General features: G+C 38.2%; 3 protein-coding genes across 6 annotated transcripts; 1 reads left to right on the top strand and 2 right to left on the bottom strand.

Annotated features, from left to right (window-relative positions):
• The first annotated feature begins 858 nt into the window (after window positions 1-858).
• On the top strand, window positions 859-6,466 carry LOC137710689 (uncharacterized). Of its 4 annotated transcripts, none has more exons than XM_068449791.2 (11): window positions 859-1,856; window positions 1,998-2,255; window positions 2,519-2,761; window positions 2,936-3,085; window positions 3,222-4,531; window positions 4,683-4,756; window positions 4,890-4,971; window positions 5,054-5,179; window positions 5,287-5,393; window positions 5,733-5,890; window positions 6,005-6,466. In XM_068449791.2, the coding sequence occupies exons 1-11, from the start codon at window positions 1,416-1,418 to the stop codon at window positions 6,254-6,256; spliced, it is 3,201 nt and encodes a 1,066-aa protein (XP_068305892.2). In that variant the 5' UTR covers window positions 859-1,415; the 3' UTR covers window positions 6,257-6,466. The 4 variants fall into 4 exon arrangements, 1 of the variants encoding a protein (XP_068305892.2); XR_011064999.2 differs by having other exon boundaries at window positions 1,065-1,856; window positions 5,297-5,393; XR_011065001.2 differs by having other exon boundaries at window positions 1,086-1,856; window positions 5,065-5,179; window positions 5,297-5,393.
• Window positions 6,467-6,793: 327 nt separating this feature from the next.
• Window positions 6,794-9,607, bottom strand: LOC137710690 (surfeit locus protein 1). Its single transcript, XM_068449792.2, has 6 exons — window positions 9,306-9,607; window positions 9,110-9,207; window positions 8,319-8,557; window positions 7,679-7,853; window positions 7,316-7,599; window positions 6,794-7,212 (listed from the first exon to the last, which is right to left on the bottom strand). The coding sequence occupies exons 1-6, from the start codon at window positions 9,484-9,486 to the stop codon at window positions 7,143-7,145; spliced, it is 1,047 nt and encodes a 348-aa protein (XP_068305893.2). The 5' UTR covers window positions 9,487-9,607; the 3' UTR covers window positions 6,794-7,142.
• Window positions 9,608-11,029: 1,422 nt separating this feature from the next.
• LOC137711749 (non-specific lipid transfer protein GPI-anchored 3) lies at window positions 11,030-13,213 on the bottom strand. Its single transcript, XM_068451002.2, has 3 exons — window positions 12,808-13,213; window positions 12,390-12,425; window positions 11,030-11,233 (listed from the first exon to the last, which is right to left on the bottom strand). Exons 1-3 carry the CDS (start codon window positions 13,157-13,159, stop codon window positions 11,118-11,120), a joined length of 504 nt encoding a protein of 167 aa, XP_068307103.2. The 5' UTR covers window positions 13,160-13,213; the 3' UTR covers window positions 11,030-11,117.
• Window positions 13,214-15,152: the final 1,939 nt, after the last annotated feature.

Raw genomic sequence — 15,152 nt, 5'->3', positions numbered from 1 at the left:
CCTCCAATATTTTTCGCTTCACAATGCAATATTCTACTATAAATTATTCCAATTTTTAGTAGAAATTTTTTAATTCGAGCATAAAAGAAAGATTCATTGTCTAACGCTTGATATAACTTGCATATTTTACTAAAATTTTGAAACTAAAATTTACAAGGAAAAAATATATAATGGTTGCTAAAGTTTTTTTATGACAACCTTCAAACAATTTTTCATAGCTGACGAGACTGTTCATATCTTTAGCGACCTGTTTATGAATAAATATTCATCACTAAAAATTTATTTGATTTGGCAGAAAAACATAGGAGAGAGAATTGAGGTAATTGATATGATTACTTGACTGTGAGGTATAAAATTACAAAATTATTTTATGTTCAATTTACTATATTGCCCATAAGTTTTATTTTGGTTATTTCTTTACACTATGTTTGGATGAGGGAAATAAACCTGGAATTTAGGTAAAAATCAAAATTTATAAATTGACATGCACCAATTCCCTTGTTTGAATTCATAAACATAGAAATTTAGATTTCCATATGGAAAAAAACTTTGGATTTGGAAACTCCAATTCTCAAATTTAAATTCCATATAAATAGATGTCATTTTGTAATTTCTGTGATTTAAAGTTTAAAGATAACAAATTCCGTGTTCAATTTCATTGTTCTTTTAGGTTTACCAAACAAGAAAATTCACAAATTCTAAAAAATAAAATCTCGTCATTTCAATTTCCGTCATTTTAAAATTTCTTAGTAATCTTAAATTTCTTCATCCAAACATATTGTTAGTTTCGCTAACCGGAATAATTTGGCCTTTTCATTTTTTTTATTTGATAAATTGAATTTTGTTAATATGTGGTGTAGATTAGAAAAAAGAAAACCCGGTCTAGCGGAAAAAAAACGGAGACAAACAAAACCCGGGAACCGGCACGACGGTGGCGGGATCTGCAACCGCGCCACCTGAACGAACGAACAGCAAGAAAACGCGTGGCGGGTCCCATAACTGCTGTGTGCATGTAGGCCAGGTGTCTCCAAATTATTACGCCTTCAATTTTGGGAATTAATTCCAATTCATTAAAGCCTACTCCCGAATTTCTCAGACTTACCAAATCCCAAATCCTTTCCAGTTTCCACCAAAAATCGAGAGATCACTCTCGTATTCCCAATCATTAATGTCTTCATGTTCTTCTCTCGAATACTGAAAACGTCTCTCTCTCTCTCTCTCTCTCTCTCTCTCTCTCTCTCTCTCTCTCTCTCTCCTCTTCCGGCCACCGCCGTGGCTCCTCCGCTTCTCTCTCTAAAAACTCCCTCTTTTTCTGTCTGAAGTCGTGCTAATTGACAATTTAGCTAGCGGTATCACAGACATGCGATTCCGCGTCGTGAAATTCCGAGATTGACCTGGAGAAGTCGCCGATTTCGATGGCGGTTGTCACCGGAGATCGCTACCTGGAGAAGCTAGTCCACTTCGTGGAGCAGCAGGCCGGTTCGTTGATCGACGGGAGCCTAGTGCTGAAGCTGAACCCGGCTGGGTTCCATTACGTCAACTCCCGGCTCGAGGCCTTGCACGAGCTCGAGAGCCTCCTCGCCGGCGCTCCCGTCGATTACCTCCGCGCCTACGTCTCCGACCTTGGAGACCACCGCGCGCTCGAGCAGCTGAGGAGGATTCTCAGGCTCTTGACATCCCTCAAGGTCGTTTCGGTGCTGCCGCCTTCCGCCAGGGACCCTACGCCGCTGTCGTTTTGGCCGTTTGGGAGGCTTAAGGTTTTGGAGCTTCGAGGATGCGATTTGTCCACCTCCGCCGCGAAAGGTTTGCTCGAGCTGCGGCACACCTTGGAGAAGATCATTTGCCATAATTCTACTGTGAGTTTTCCTGCATTTTGCTCTGCTTTTCAATGTTTTGATTAAAATCTGCTTTTCTAAGCTACTTAATCAGCATTTTAACTTCTTAATTTGGTTAATTAGGCCCTTGATTTGATTAAATTGTTGGGAAAATGATGTTAGGATGCTCTGCGGCATGTGTTTGCGAGTAGAATTGCAGAGATTAAGGACTCGCCGCAGTGGAACCGCCTGTCATTCGCTTCGTGTGCTTGTAATGGCTTGGTTCTCATGGATGAGTCTTTGCAACTTCTTCCTGCTGTCGAAACTCTCGACCTTAGCCGGAACAAGTTTGCAAAGGTTGATAATCTTCGCAAGTGTGTCAAATTGAAGCACCTAGACCTCGGTTTCAATCAGCTCAGAACGATTTCGTCATTTGGTCAGGTTTGTGTTTTAGTCCACACTTGATTGCTTTGAGAAGTTGTATGCATAAATTTTTCCGAGAAGAGTACATTTTTATAGTCCCTAAGATTGAACAAGATTTGATCTTTTTGGTTAACATTCTGTCAAGAAGGTTTATTTTGGCGCATATTACATGGATAAAAGTACTAAGAAGTGCTTTTTCTGTAGTTCGTGTTCTATTGCTGTAAATTTTCTGTTTAGGAAATAGATTTGGACCCATACTCCGTTGTTGTTGGACCATGCAGGTCACGTGCCGTTTACTTAAACTTGTTTTGAGGAACAATGCTATAACTACATTGCGAGGGATTGAGAATTTGAAGTCACTGGAAGGGCTTGATGCTTCCTACAATATTCTTTCCAATTTTTCAGAGTTAGAATACCTTTCTGGACTTCGATCTCTTGAAAACTTGTGGTTGGAAGGGAATCCATTATGTTGTGCCAGTTGGTATCGGTCACAAGCATTCAGCTATGTCACTAATCCAGAAAAAGTAAGTTAAGATTCATCATTTTATTCATTTCAGATTATTTTCTTCGTTCTTCTGGACCTGAAGTACATAGATCTTAAATATAAAATTTTGAAACATTCATTACGTATTTTTCACGTCATTTACTAATTTTGTTTTTCTAACTTTTGTCTTTTGATCTGTCGTATGGCTGATTAGTTGAAGTTAGATGATAAGGAGATCAGCACCAGAGAATTTTGGAAGAGGCAACTTATTATTGCTAGCAGGCACAAGCGACCTGCCAGCTTTGGGTTTTATTCTCCTGCAAAGTGCGATGATAAAGGAGATTCAATTATTAACAAAAAAAGGGTAGGTCATTATTGTTCACAAGTATTGGTATAAATTCATGCTAAAACCTTGGTATTGGGGGCTGGTTGCTATATATATCGTCTACTCCATTATAAACTAGAAAGTCATAAAATCTTGCATCCTTGCTGTTTTGCAGAAAAAGGTATCTCGTCTTGCATCAATTGTTAATGAAGAGGAGAACACATGTTCTGACCAGGACTCTGTGTCTTGTGACAATGAGATTCAAAGCAGAGAGGATGGTGTCATATCTGACGATGAAGCTGAAATTGTTGATTTGATGACTAGAGTTGAGCTAATGAAGAAAGAGCGCTCCGTTCTTTGGTTGCGGGAGTTCAAGGAATGGTTAGATCGTGCTTCTGAGAATGATGCAGACATCAGTAGATATAGCAGGGCTAGATTGCATCTTGAGAAGGAAAACTACATAAAAAACAAGGCAAGTTGGAGGCAGCTAGGTGAAAAATCAACATATGTTCAAGCATCAGGAGACGAGAGTAGTACAAATGTTTTAGAATCAGTGGGGAATGCTGGTAGGGTCGGCCCAGTTGGCATGGATAGTAGAGATATCGGGGAGAACTTAAAAGCATATTCGTATGAAGGGACAAGTACTTTCAGTTCAGAGGCTAAAAGTTCCCATACTCAGACATTCACCACTGATGGAGGTCATAGGATGGTCCAAAATTTGAGTATGTCTGCATTGTCTGTCATTGATGATATTTCAGAGTCTTATTCATCATCTGCTAACCCAGGATCACCGCCCCATTATCAAAAGGACATTCTCCATCGTCGACATAACTTAGAGGAGGAAATTTTACAGTTATCCGCAGAGTCTTATTCAGTGGCATCATCTGATAGTAATACCAGCTCAAGTGAAGATGAAAATTGTGAATCTAGGCAGTCGGTTCCTGAGAACTTGTTGAATGAGAGTGCGGAAGAATACCCATCTAAAAATTGTTTCAAGTATTATGACATAAAACATGAGGTTGACAGATGTTCGGTCGGCGTACGTGCCAGTCACATTCCTGCTGATGCTCATGATGTTGAAATTACTAATTGCATTAATGAAGAGGGTGATTTGCCGGAGAGGAGGAAAGGAAGACAGAGGACTAAAAGAAGAGTTATCGCTCTAGTAGAAGATGATAACATGATTAGGCAAGCAGAACTGTCACCAAAATCAAATGGCAATCTAGATAATCATGTAGGGCAAATCGAAAATAAGCAAGAGAATAAATATTTCTATGGGAGTGATTTTCAAGAAGTTGTTGATAAGAAACAGATGTTGGCAAATAGAAGCAGTGCCTCAATAACCGAAATCTTATCTTCAGGAAGTGATGAATTTATTGAGAATTATTTCAATACAAATATCGCAGATTCACGAAATCACGAGATATGTAGGCAGTATTTGTGTTGCTGTTGTGTACTTGAGCGGGATTTTCTTTCCCGAGAAAGGTGAACATTTTTTTAATTTGTCTTTTTATGCTTGAATCGTATTGTCTCTAACAATGTTTTCCTGTCCATTCTAATATTTGTGCTTATGTCCGGTCAGGTTTCAGACTTCTCTGCTTTTTTTATATGTTTATGTATTTTATTTTACATGCAGAGAAGTTGCTGTTGTACTTAGTAGTGAAGACAAGCTTTATGTACTGCCCATTGGAATTGCAGGAGATGGGTCAGGTTAGGTTACGCAGTCCTTGCGACTGACATATTTCATAAAGTTTTCCTCTTTGACAATTATTACTTGGGCAATTTGTTCTTCTCTTTGATTAGATTTATGACTGCTGATTTTCAGTGTGATCGTTGTTTGCAGGCACCATCTTAAAGTTACAGGGTCGTCACAGGGTTGAGGATATCAGAGAAGTTGTAGTTGGTATAGGGCTTCAGGTTGTGAGGTTAGTGCTTAATGGTACTTACTACATATTGCAAATATGTATAATTGCAACGTAATAACGGTGTTGTTTCCTGTTGGCTTAGGGTGTATGTAGGAGGCAGAGCGACTTACCTGTTTAAAACTAGAAGCATTGAAAAATCAAGACAGTTACTTTCTACTTTAAAAGTTATCGATTCTTTTGCCCCAAATGGAGAACTTTGCTTAAGAAGGTAGTTATCGTTTTTCCCCTTCAGATGTCTATTATTTATTTGATAACCGATGCGAATATTTTGATTTCCTTGTTGTGATAGACGGGTTTTGGGAATTTAAATGGCAGTTTGGAGCAGGTTCAGGTGGAGTTATTTGAGAAACAAATATGTGGAGGTTCAAAAGTGAGCATATTCCAGTATTCTATGGTACAGTTTTGGTGTAGTTATAATGAAGGTATGCTTAGGTCATCAGTTTTCTTTTCATATATATCGCCGTCGATTGTAATCTTGTCATGAATTGAGTTAGTTAAAATCAAAAGGCACCAAGTTTATAATAATCATTTTGGTAAACATGTCGAGAACATCCCATAGTTAGCTTTTGTTACGCTACTGTTGGTTTTGTATCATGAAGTTTGATGATGGTCAATAATGAGATTTCACTATCATATTCTTCGAACGTCACTTTGGAGTCAAATTTTCAAAGCGGGGATGGCCTTTTTCCAAGTTATTCTGATAAAGAAAAAAAAAAACAGAAATTTCATGCTCGGTAACATTCTTATTTCGTATATGACAGGTGAATCATGGTTTTCAAGATCATTATTTGTGGCTGGAGGGCACGTATTTTTGTGCTTTGAAGACCTTATGCAGTTCAGCTCTTCATGCATGGATGCGTCTTTGCCCCCATATTTTTCACTTGACTTGTGTTGCTCTATTGCCGACATATCTGAGTTGGTAATGCCTCAAACTGATTTTTAGCTTTTCCCTTAAAATTCCATCTAAACGTACCTGGATTCAGTAACATTTTCGTTAGAGCTAGGGGTTGATGTCTCGTTTGTTGTCATTTAGGTTGTCGATGTCAGAGAAAGTCGGTGTGTAACCATAGCTGTTGCGTGTGCAATGTCGGAGTTCTGCCCTCCAGGCTCAGCCGGAGCGGGCAATTCAGACTCAAGTGTAAATGATAAAAAGATTGCTCCAGGCTCCATGACTTGGAAGCTCCAGTGGTTTTCCGACGAGAGTCCGTTCAAGTTTGTGGCGTTGTTGAAGGCAATCCATGAAGGGATGACCGCTTCCCCCTTGCTTGTAAGATGTATATCGTGAATGAATCCCTTCCTCGCGGTTTTGTTAGTTTCCATATTCATTTCATTCTTTTAAATTTGTTTCTTTACCCACGTAGTTTGTTTGCCTGCCGGCGTTAGTGTTCGTCGGCCGGAATTCTTTGATTTGTTTTCTTAGTTTTAGCAGTTCTTTCTTATGTACAATTCTGTACAGTGTACAACATACAGGAAAGAAAATCGACAGTTTTGCCAATTGTCTCAGTTTGTACACAAATTTGGTTTCAAGCGAGGATGTTAAATGCCCTTACCTTGCAACACTCCGTCATCGCGCAATCGGGATTGTAAGTCACCACGGTGGTCACGCCAAGTGTTGCAAGGTGAAGGGCAAGCGACATCTTCACCAAAATAGAAAGATCAAAAGGGATATGATTTACGCACGCTTTTCCATTTCTGCATATCCCCGTTTATTTCTGTAGCTTGATTTTTCTTTCGTTTTATTCAATTGAAATGCCGGAATAAACCGTGTAGGTGGAGAAAAGATGTGTGAGAAAGTTGCAAGGAACACAAAAGAAACCGGAACTAAATACAACAATGCGAAAGTATGATTGAACGAAGTTAACAAAGAATACCTCCAAACAGAAAGGTACTAAGGAATTCTGATCATTATTTTACATCGGCCCTCCCTCGTAACGCTGCTATCTTCGCTACGAGGGCAGCACGAACAGCAAAAACATTATTGTCCTTGGCTGCGATAATTCAGCTTGGAACGAGCGGTTTACCGATAAAAACAGCCAATATCCAACCGGAAATGTTTTCCAGTTTCCAATCATCAAGAATCTAACAGTTCGATAAACAAAATTGACTCGACGGCTCAATGTTACAGAGCATCAAATTCTCTCGTATAGCTACCGGAATCTCTTGCGTATCTGCTATCTCCGGCTCTTTTTTGGTTTTAGTCTCATGAAAGCCATGAATGTAACTGCTGCAGAGAGGGAATACCTAACCAAGAGAAAACAAATGTAAGAGAACAATGCCACAGCGGGTCTTCATATTTTTCGAGTCTTGATGCATGATATGATGATATGAAGAAACAAAACCATACCATGTCAAAGTATAATTCAGATGGTCCTGAGGCATGACAGAACTCCGAATCAAGGTACTGACATCCTTTGGAAGTGGGTAAGGGTTACTTGGATTGACATTTTCATTTGCGTCTTCAATGTAAACAGTATCCTCAGGGAGTCCACACTTACGAGCAATTGCTGGAACATCAATGTAGAACCATTGACCGGAGTTTGGATCATTTGGTGGAACAAATATGCTAGGCTTTTCACTCCCTCGAACTACTCCAACGACTTCCACAGGAGCAACAGCAGGGGTCTTATCCTGTAAGTGGCACAAATTAAGATTAGTTCTTCAATGTTCTCCCCATCAAACGGTGATTGATACGATGAAAACAAACAACCTCAACAACTTCGGGCTTCTTGCTCCACAACCTCCACCAAGACCTTCTTTCAGTCTCTTGGACAGACGAGGGTTTTATATCAGAAGGCTGTTCACCATCTTTTGAAACTTTTGAAGCCTCATCTTTCCAACTTCGGGGTACCCATCCTCTGTTGACCAATATTGGTGGCTGCACACTGGAAGATTTACATTTAATATCATCATCAGCGAACAGATAAGCGTTGCAATTAGCTTGAAAGTCACGATGACAAATAAATATAGTATCGAAACATAAGATTAAGCGAGGCCTAGTGGAATCTTCAAGTTCTCTATATAAGGCTAGAACTTAAAACCATATCCACATAACGGAACAAGAAACTATTTGTTTCAACCCAAGGATGTTCTACTGGAGCCAGAGTTTGACGTTGTATTAAATCACTCAGATTCCTAGCAACTTAACTAACATTTCTTTCACTCCGTAGTATAAGAGAAACTGTAACAATAAGCAGGAAGAACTTCTGAATGTTTCCATGTAATTTAACACCCTGTTAATGCTAGAGGCCCTTTAAGCACTTATAAGAAAGACAAAAAGTAACACGATATCTAGCAGTTTCATTATATAATCACAGTTAATTAAGCATATGAAACATCAAAACATTTACCTCTCCGGTTTTTCAAGGATGGGGATAAGAGGTGTGATGATATAGTAACCGTTTTCAGTCACGCCGGAAATGCTTCTTGAACGAGGGCCCACGTAGATTGACCTTTTCTCATCAAAATAACCTTTGCATTTCACCCTCCTAAACTCCAACTGATCCAATTCTTGACTTGATGGAGAGGCATTGCTCAAGTTTAAAGGTTCCAATTCCAACCTCTTCCGTCTATAATCTAACATTTTTATCTGTACCAAGAACACACTCGTCAATAGTGATCGTATTTTAATGCAATTCTAAGCTTGAATGTGAAGTGCACAAGGAACCAATTCTTGAAAGTTTCCACTACATGCAACATTAGAACTAATTCCCTAACCAGATCCCAGATTCCACTTTTTGGGTCTAATTGAAGCTAAGTATCAATTTTCTTCGTATATTGATAATTCGTAGAACAAAATGTTCAGCTTAACGAAAACATACAGAACCTCTAGTGATTGTTTATATCACAACAAGCAGTGCTTGGACACATATATAAAACCTATGAAATCTTTGGACTTCAAATAATTTTAATGTGTGAAATGTTTACAACAACAAAACCATATCCCACTAAGTTGGGTTGGCTGTATGAATCCTAGAATGCCACTATGCTCGGTTTTGCAATAAATGTTTGTCAAACAAAATGTCAATCCTGAAATACATTTCAATATTTATGTGTATTACAAAAACAATCAGTCTCCAAACTTGCTAAATCTGCTAATTGTTTAAGCAGGAAATAAAAGATATTCAGAGAAAATCAACACCTTCTCTTGCCTTCTGATAATCTGCCAAGTCCCAAGGCCAAAAGTGATAGCTCCAGGAAGAAACAGCAACCATCTCGACAATCTCGACCTTTCCCTCTCTACACAAAACAAATCAAAGCATCGATCTTTAGAATATTTCGAGCAAATTAAGAAAACCTCAGAAGCAGAAAACACAAGAACAACACATAAGGCCCACCTGGAGATTGTGAAGAGATGGTTGATTGAGACTCGGCTGCTGAGGAAGCGTCGGCAGGGGAGGAGCTGGAGAAGGAAGAAGAGAGTGAGAGTGGGGCCAGATGTTTGCGGTGAGAAGAATGGGAGCCGCTAGAATAATAAAGCTTGGTTATGGTTTTGGCAATGGAGGTTTTTGCTGCCATGTCGACGAATCTAGCATTTGGCTGTGTTTCTTGCTGCGATCGAGGAGAAGGGCTTAAGGTTTTAATGCCTCTGCTCTAAAGTTTTGAACTTTTATGAACTGCGAGAAAGAACTTCCAAACATCATTGTGGTTTAAACGGGTCCAAATCCAATTTCAAACCCAAGTGAAGCCCAAAAAGACTGGTTAAATGGCCCAAATTCAAGGTCCAAAGAGAGATTTGCAGTGCGAGAGTCGCGCGACTCACACTGTCACATGTTATTACTAAATTTTTTTCATGTTCTAGTGTGTATCTAGTCATTTCGTGAATAATTTTTTAATACAAGTGTTACATTGTCGCGTGATGGTATAACATAGTTGCTTAACGAGAAATTTTTGTATGAGATAGATTGACTAGCTAGATAACCAACTTGAATTTGTGTGTATCTAGTTATTTACATACTCATTTTTAACTCGCACATATCCCTTGTTAATTTATGTTCTTTGATATTCTTTAATACATTTGATTTAACGGCTGAAAATTGAGAGCCATGTATGAGAGGTAAAAATTAAGGTGTGAATAGCACCTCTCACGTTATAACATGCATTATAATTACACCACGTGACAGTATGATGGTTCAACTAAATTAATGGGTCCAAAATTCGAACCCAAATCAAGCCCACAAAAGATCGTTTGAATGGCCCAACTTGAAGATCCTAACTAGGGTTTTAAAACAGCCACACTCTACACTCCTCTATATAAAACCTTTCGTTCCCTTCTGCAGCTTCATCTCCTTCTTATCATCTTCTGGTTTCACTCACTGTTCTTGATTATTTTTCATTTGGGTTTTTGTTAAATTCGATTTCAGTACAAGTACAAATGGTTTTTTAGAAAAAAAGGCAATTCGTTACTGGCGCGTTTGGTCCTCCGAATCGGAGGACTGATAAAATATGCAGACAGTCCTTTTAGTTGCCGAGATTTCTTGAGCAGCTATGCTTGCAGGTGTCGCTTCTCCCTTTGCGACTCTTGCATTCAGACGCTCGTAAATTTATAATTCTACCCCAATTTTTACTCGCTGCCCGTCTCAAGTCCGAATAAAGGATGAGAGGAGAGCGTGAGATGGTCGGCAGCCGATTTTTTGTTTTTCATGTCGAATTTCTTTTTCTTATTTTTTCCTCTCTGTATGAATCAAGTTTTGGATTTTTTTTTTTTTATGATGTTTAATCAGTTTTTCAGAATTTTGTGTCCTTAAAATCGCTTCTTTTTGCATTTGGGTTTGTGGGTTTGGACAAATCACGATTTTGTTTGATTTTATAACATAAATTCTTGTGTTGGGGGTTTTGCACTTCTCTTTTGTTTGACAATACGATATTCTAAACTACTTTTATTTTAGAGATGAGCGGATTTGAATTCGAAAGCAATGAAACGAGTACATTACTCTTATCAATCGGCTTAACTCACATCTCCGCGGACATAAATCTACCAAGATGATAGTTAAAAAAACTCGGCGTATAGGATGTTATGGAGCATACTAAGAAGTTACAGCAATAAGAAGATACATAGAAGTCGAAAAGAAAGAGCATTGTCATTTGATTACAATAATCATTAATCTGATAATATAACTTATGTCTGATGATTAACTAAACTGACAACCCTAAAATGCTGCAATGATAAAGGCCAAGAAGACGGCAGCAAAGCCCGATCCGCCGAGCGCGGACGGTGCGTAAGCTGCACTCTCTGTACCGCCGGGAGAGTTGCCTGAGGAAGAACCTGGCACAAAAAGAAATATGTACAATGTACAATTAGTAAGGTCATCTCTAACCGACTTGGTCAAAGGGTCATAAAATTAAAAATAGTTCGAGAGCTAGGCTAAAGGGTTTGTGGGCTCCACCAAGCCCAAACCCCCCAAATCAGGCCAGCGGGTTGGCCATTTCCAGCCAGCCCAGTCCTCTAGCACCAGAATGTCAAGCTTGACATTTTACTAGCCCTTCAACTTCAAAATGTCAAACTTAACATTTTGCCAGCCCTCCAGCTCAGCCAATTTGAATGCCAACGGCTACATGGTATCAGTATAATGTCAGCTAGCTAACGTTATACTGCCGTCAGGTTACCGTTAGAATTTGAATTTTTTTTCTACGAATTTTTAAAAAAAAAATTCTAATTTTTTTTTCCTATAAATACCTACACCATTCCTACAACATTGAAAGTTGAAAATAAGAAGTGACCTATCTAAAATTTGCACAACCAATTACATCTCGACACGTGATACTTGAAATTCTATCCGAAAAATTATTAAGATTACATAAAGATAAGAAATTTAGAGAGTTACTCAATTTAGCAACACGTGTCATCCGAAATCATATTCGAAAAATTATTGAGATGACATGAAGATAAGAAATCTGGAGAGTTACTCACATTAGCGACATATGTCACTCGAAATCCTATCAAAAAAATTATTGAGATTATACAGATAAGAAATACGGAGGCTTATTCATTTGGCGACAAGTGACCCTCAAAATATATCCGAAAACTTTATTTTAATATGATAGTTTAATTTAATTAACCATATCAATTTAATTAAAATAATAAATTATGTTTGATGTATGATCCTTTAGCCTCCTCGGTTAAAGATGATTTTTTTGTCAAATAGCTATGTTTGACTTATAATCCTTTGGTCTCATCGATTGAAGATAGTATAAAATATGACCTAGCACTGTTTATTAAAATATAATTTATTGCAAGGCTATAAGACTAAAGAGAACCCCTTCACCCTCATTTGATTAGAGATGACCTAAGGACACTAATCTAACCGTGAAGCTTCGAAAATCCAGCATGTTTTTGCCGTCATTTGATCGAGCAATGATGCTAATCTAGGCGAGACGGGACATGATTCATGTTTATGCAAGAAAAAGTAGTAGGAACTTACCATTGCTAGAAGGTGAAGTGCCTGGTGATGCTGCATCTGTGATGGAAGAAAACAACAAATTTAGATAAACAATCATACATAAAGATTGAATTATCTGTTAATTAGCATCCACTAACACAGACTAAAATACCATGAAATCATTTGGAGAAACAATAGGTGCAATCGGGAGTATGCTTGCCAGAGAAAAACAAAGGGCACCATGATATATACACCGGTTACACCTAAGATTTTGTCTTAATTTCAGAGCTTCAGATAAAAATTAATGTCTTCCCTTTCTTTTTCTCCCAAACAAGCAAAAAAGAAAGAAAGCATCGATAATCCATGGAAACAAACATATGAATCCCACAAACAAAATCCAAAATGTTTAAATTTACTTTGATTTTATTAAAAAAGAAAGAAATCTCAAGTTTCAGTTTACCCTTTTTGCATTTTGAAATGTCAGCATTGGCACCACAAGCCTTGGAAAGCTTCAAGGCATCAGCCTGCGTGATGTTAAGGCTGCTCAATATGTCCTTGTTGCTGAAGAGGGTGCAAAGGCACTCCGCATCATCCGAAACCAACTTCTTGAGCGGCGAGCAGCACGTCGAGGGAGCCTTCTCCGGCGCCTTCAAATACGCTTGACAAGGAATCAGTTTCTGCAGGCATTGCGTACCACCAGCAGCGGCCTTCTGATCCGGCAATGCAGTAAGCTGCCGGCCTTGGGAGAATCCGAACAACTCGAAAAGGGACAGAAACGAGAAGAGAAGCAAGTGTTTTGAGATCGAAGCCATTTTTTTTTTTTTTTTTGAGAGAGTTTGTGTGTGTTTTTGTTGGTTCAAATGGTTTGGTTTGTGAGACTGGTTTGGTGAAACTTTATATAGAGAATAATGAGTCAAATGTGATTTAGACAGCCGCTAAAAACTTCTATTTGTGGGTTTGGTTTTTTGTGACGGGTTTTGTTACTCCCATTGAGTAACCGTTTTCTTTGGCAGTTAGAGGTTTCTTCTGATCCAGAGATTATTTGTTATATGATTTTTACTTTATTTTTCATGGAAATTTTTTTTTTTTTTGTTTATGGTGAAATCCGTTGTGGCGGTTAAACTACTACGTCGTGTTACTAATTAACGAGTTATAATAATGGTGAAGGACATGGTTGATGTCATAGAGTACAATATCAACAAACATATCTAAGTGTTATAACATGAATAAAATGATAATACTACGTGATGGTGTGACAGTCACGCTGAAAAACTTATCGAATATTGCTAAACTCTTGGGATGAAATCAAAGAAAGAAAGTTGGGCAGTCATGACATTATGGTAAGTTGGTAACCCTACAAAGTTACTTAATTACTTGATTACTTGTTGCTCAATCAATTTTATTTGTCATGTTTGAGCAATCATAAGGCAAAGTTTACAATACAAAAAGGGGCTTTGGTATGAAAATTAACTTCCAACTCCAACCCCTTTACTTGTACAACTGGTTGAACCAAATCTATAAGTTAACCCGAACCCATACGAAACGTCGAGGCATGATTGGAACTACCTCGTTTGTGGCATTTTCACAAAATGTTTCGGTGTATCTTATACAATAGAAATTTTACCCGTTAAATTTTTAGTTAATGGTTTCTTAATCAAAGATATAACAGCCAAATATCTCAATGTATAGAACATTTTTTCGACAATCAATCTAAAAATATAGGCGGTTGATAACGCGAAATTCATGCAGGAAGGTGAAGGAAAGGAAGTGAGAGAGCTGCCTGAACACCTTTACTTGTGTAGCTAGCTGAGACAATGCTATAAGTTAGGCTAACCCCTTTATCAGATTTTAGATCAAGGTCTTGTAATAAATATTGGAGGAAATTGAATATTTATGCAATATTTAGAAAACGAGTACCTAGAAAATGAACAGAATCACAAGATTGCATACGTTGTGAAGTAGGTTGAAGTAAATATTTGATGTTTCATTAACTTGCTAACTGATTATCACTAATCGCATGAAGGCTACTATAAACTCGTAATTGATATAGCGTTAGCGTGCTTTGCAGTTGGAGATGAGTGTTTGTATAAGAAGTTCGAGTTTGGCACGCCCGGATATTGGCACGGCTCAAGCAAACCATGGAGTCGAATCATGAATCAACACAAGGGTAAGCTTGAACCGTGCCAATGCCGAGAGTGCTATTGCATACCTCAACTCAACGTGATCGGAATGGAAGTTCTGCTTCAAACTTCTGAATTATATCATTAAAGCTTCAAACTTGTCTTACTAATTTGGGAGCCAAAACTGAAGAAAACAAGGCAAAAACTTTGGAACATTAAACAAAACATTCTCCAAGAAATATGAAGTATCTGTGTTTGTCCCCACATTAATGCCGGCAGAGTTTAAGAATTATTAATAACGCAGCTGGTTGATTGCAAGGGCCAACGCTTTTAACTTTTTTCTCGACTAGCAACGTTCTCATTTAACTCTTCTCGTTTTGCTTTTTTGGCTTTCTTTCTTATCTTGTAATGTTGTATGATAATCTAAACCGTCTATTTTGTTGTTCTAAGAAAACCCACCAACCCAAAGCTATGAGACAACGACTGCATCAAATCAAGAACAGTCGCTTATGCGTGCATCAATAACATTATAGATGTAAAATCAGAGTAACCAAAGTCCATTCGGGAATAACATAACCATGTAGGGCTAGCACCTAGATGAATGGTCTGTTAACTCTTTACACTTCTGCTTATAAGCGCTTTTGCTATAAGCACAACAAATTGCCAAGTAAAATTCAAGTGCTTC

Source organism: Pyrus communis, chromosome 6 (genome assembly GCF_041283825.1).
Source record: "Pyrus communis isolate YQ-2024b chromosome 6, ASM4128382v1, whole genome shotgun sequence".
In the NCBI taxonomy this organism is placed as follows: Eukaryota; Viridiplantae; Streptophyta; class Magnoliopsida; order Rosales; family Rosaceae; genus Pyrus; species Pyrus communis.
The sequence above is the reverse complement of the archived record's forward strand: the minus strand, read 5'-3'. Positions and strand labels throughout refer to the sequence as shown.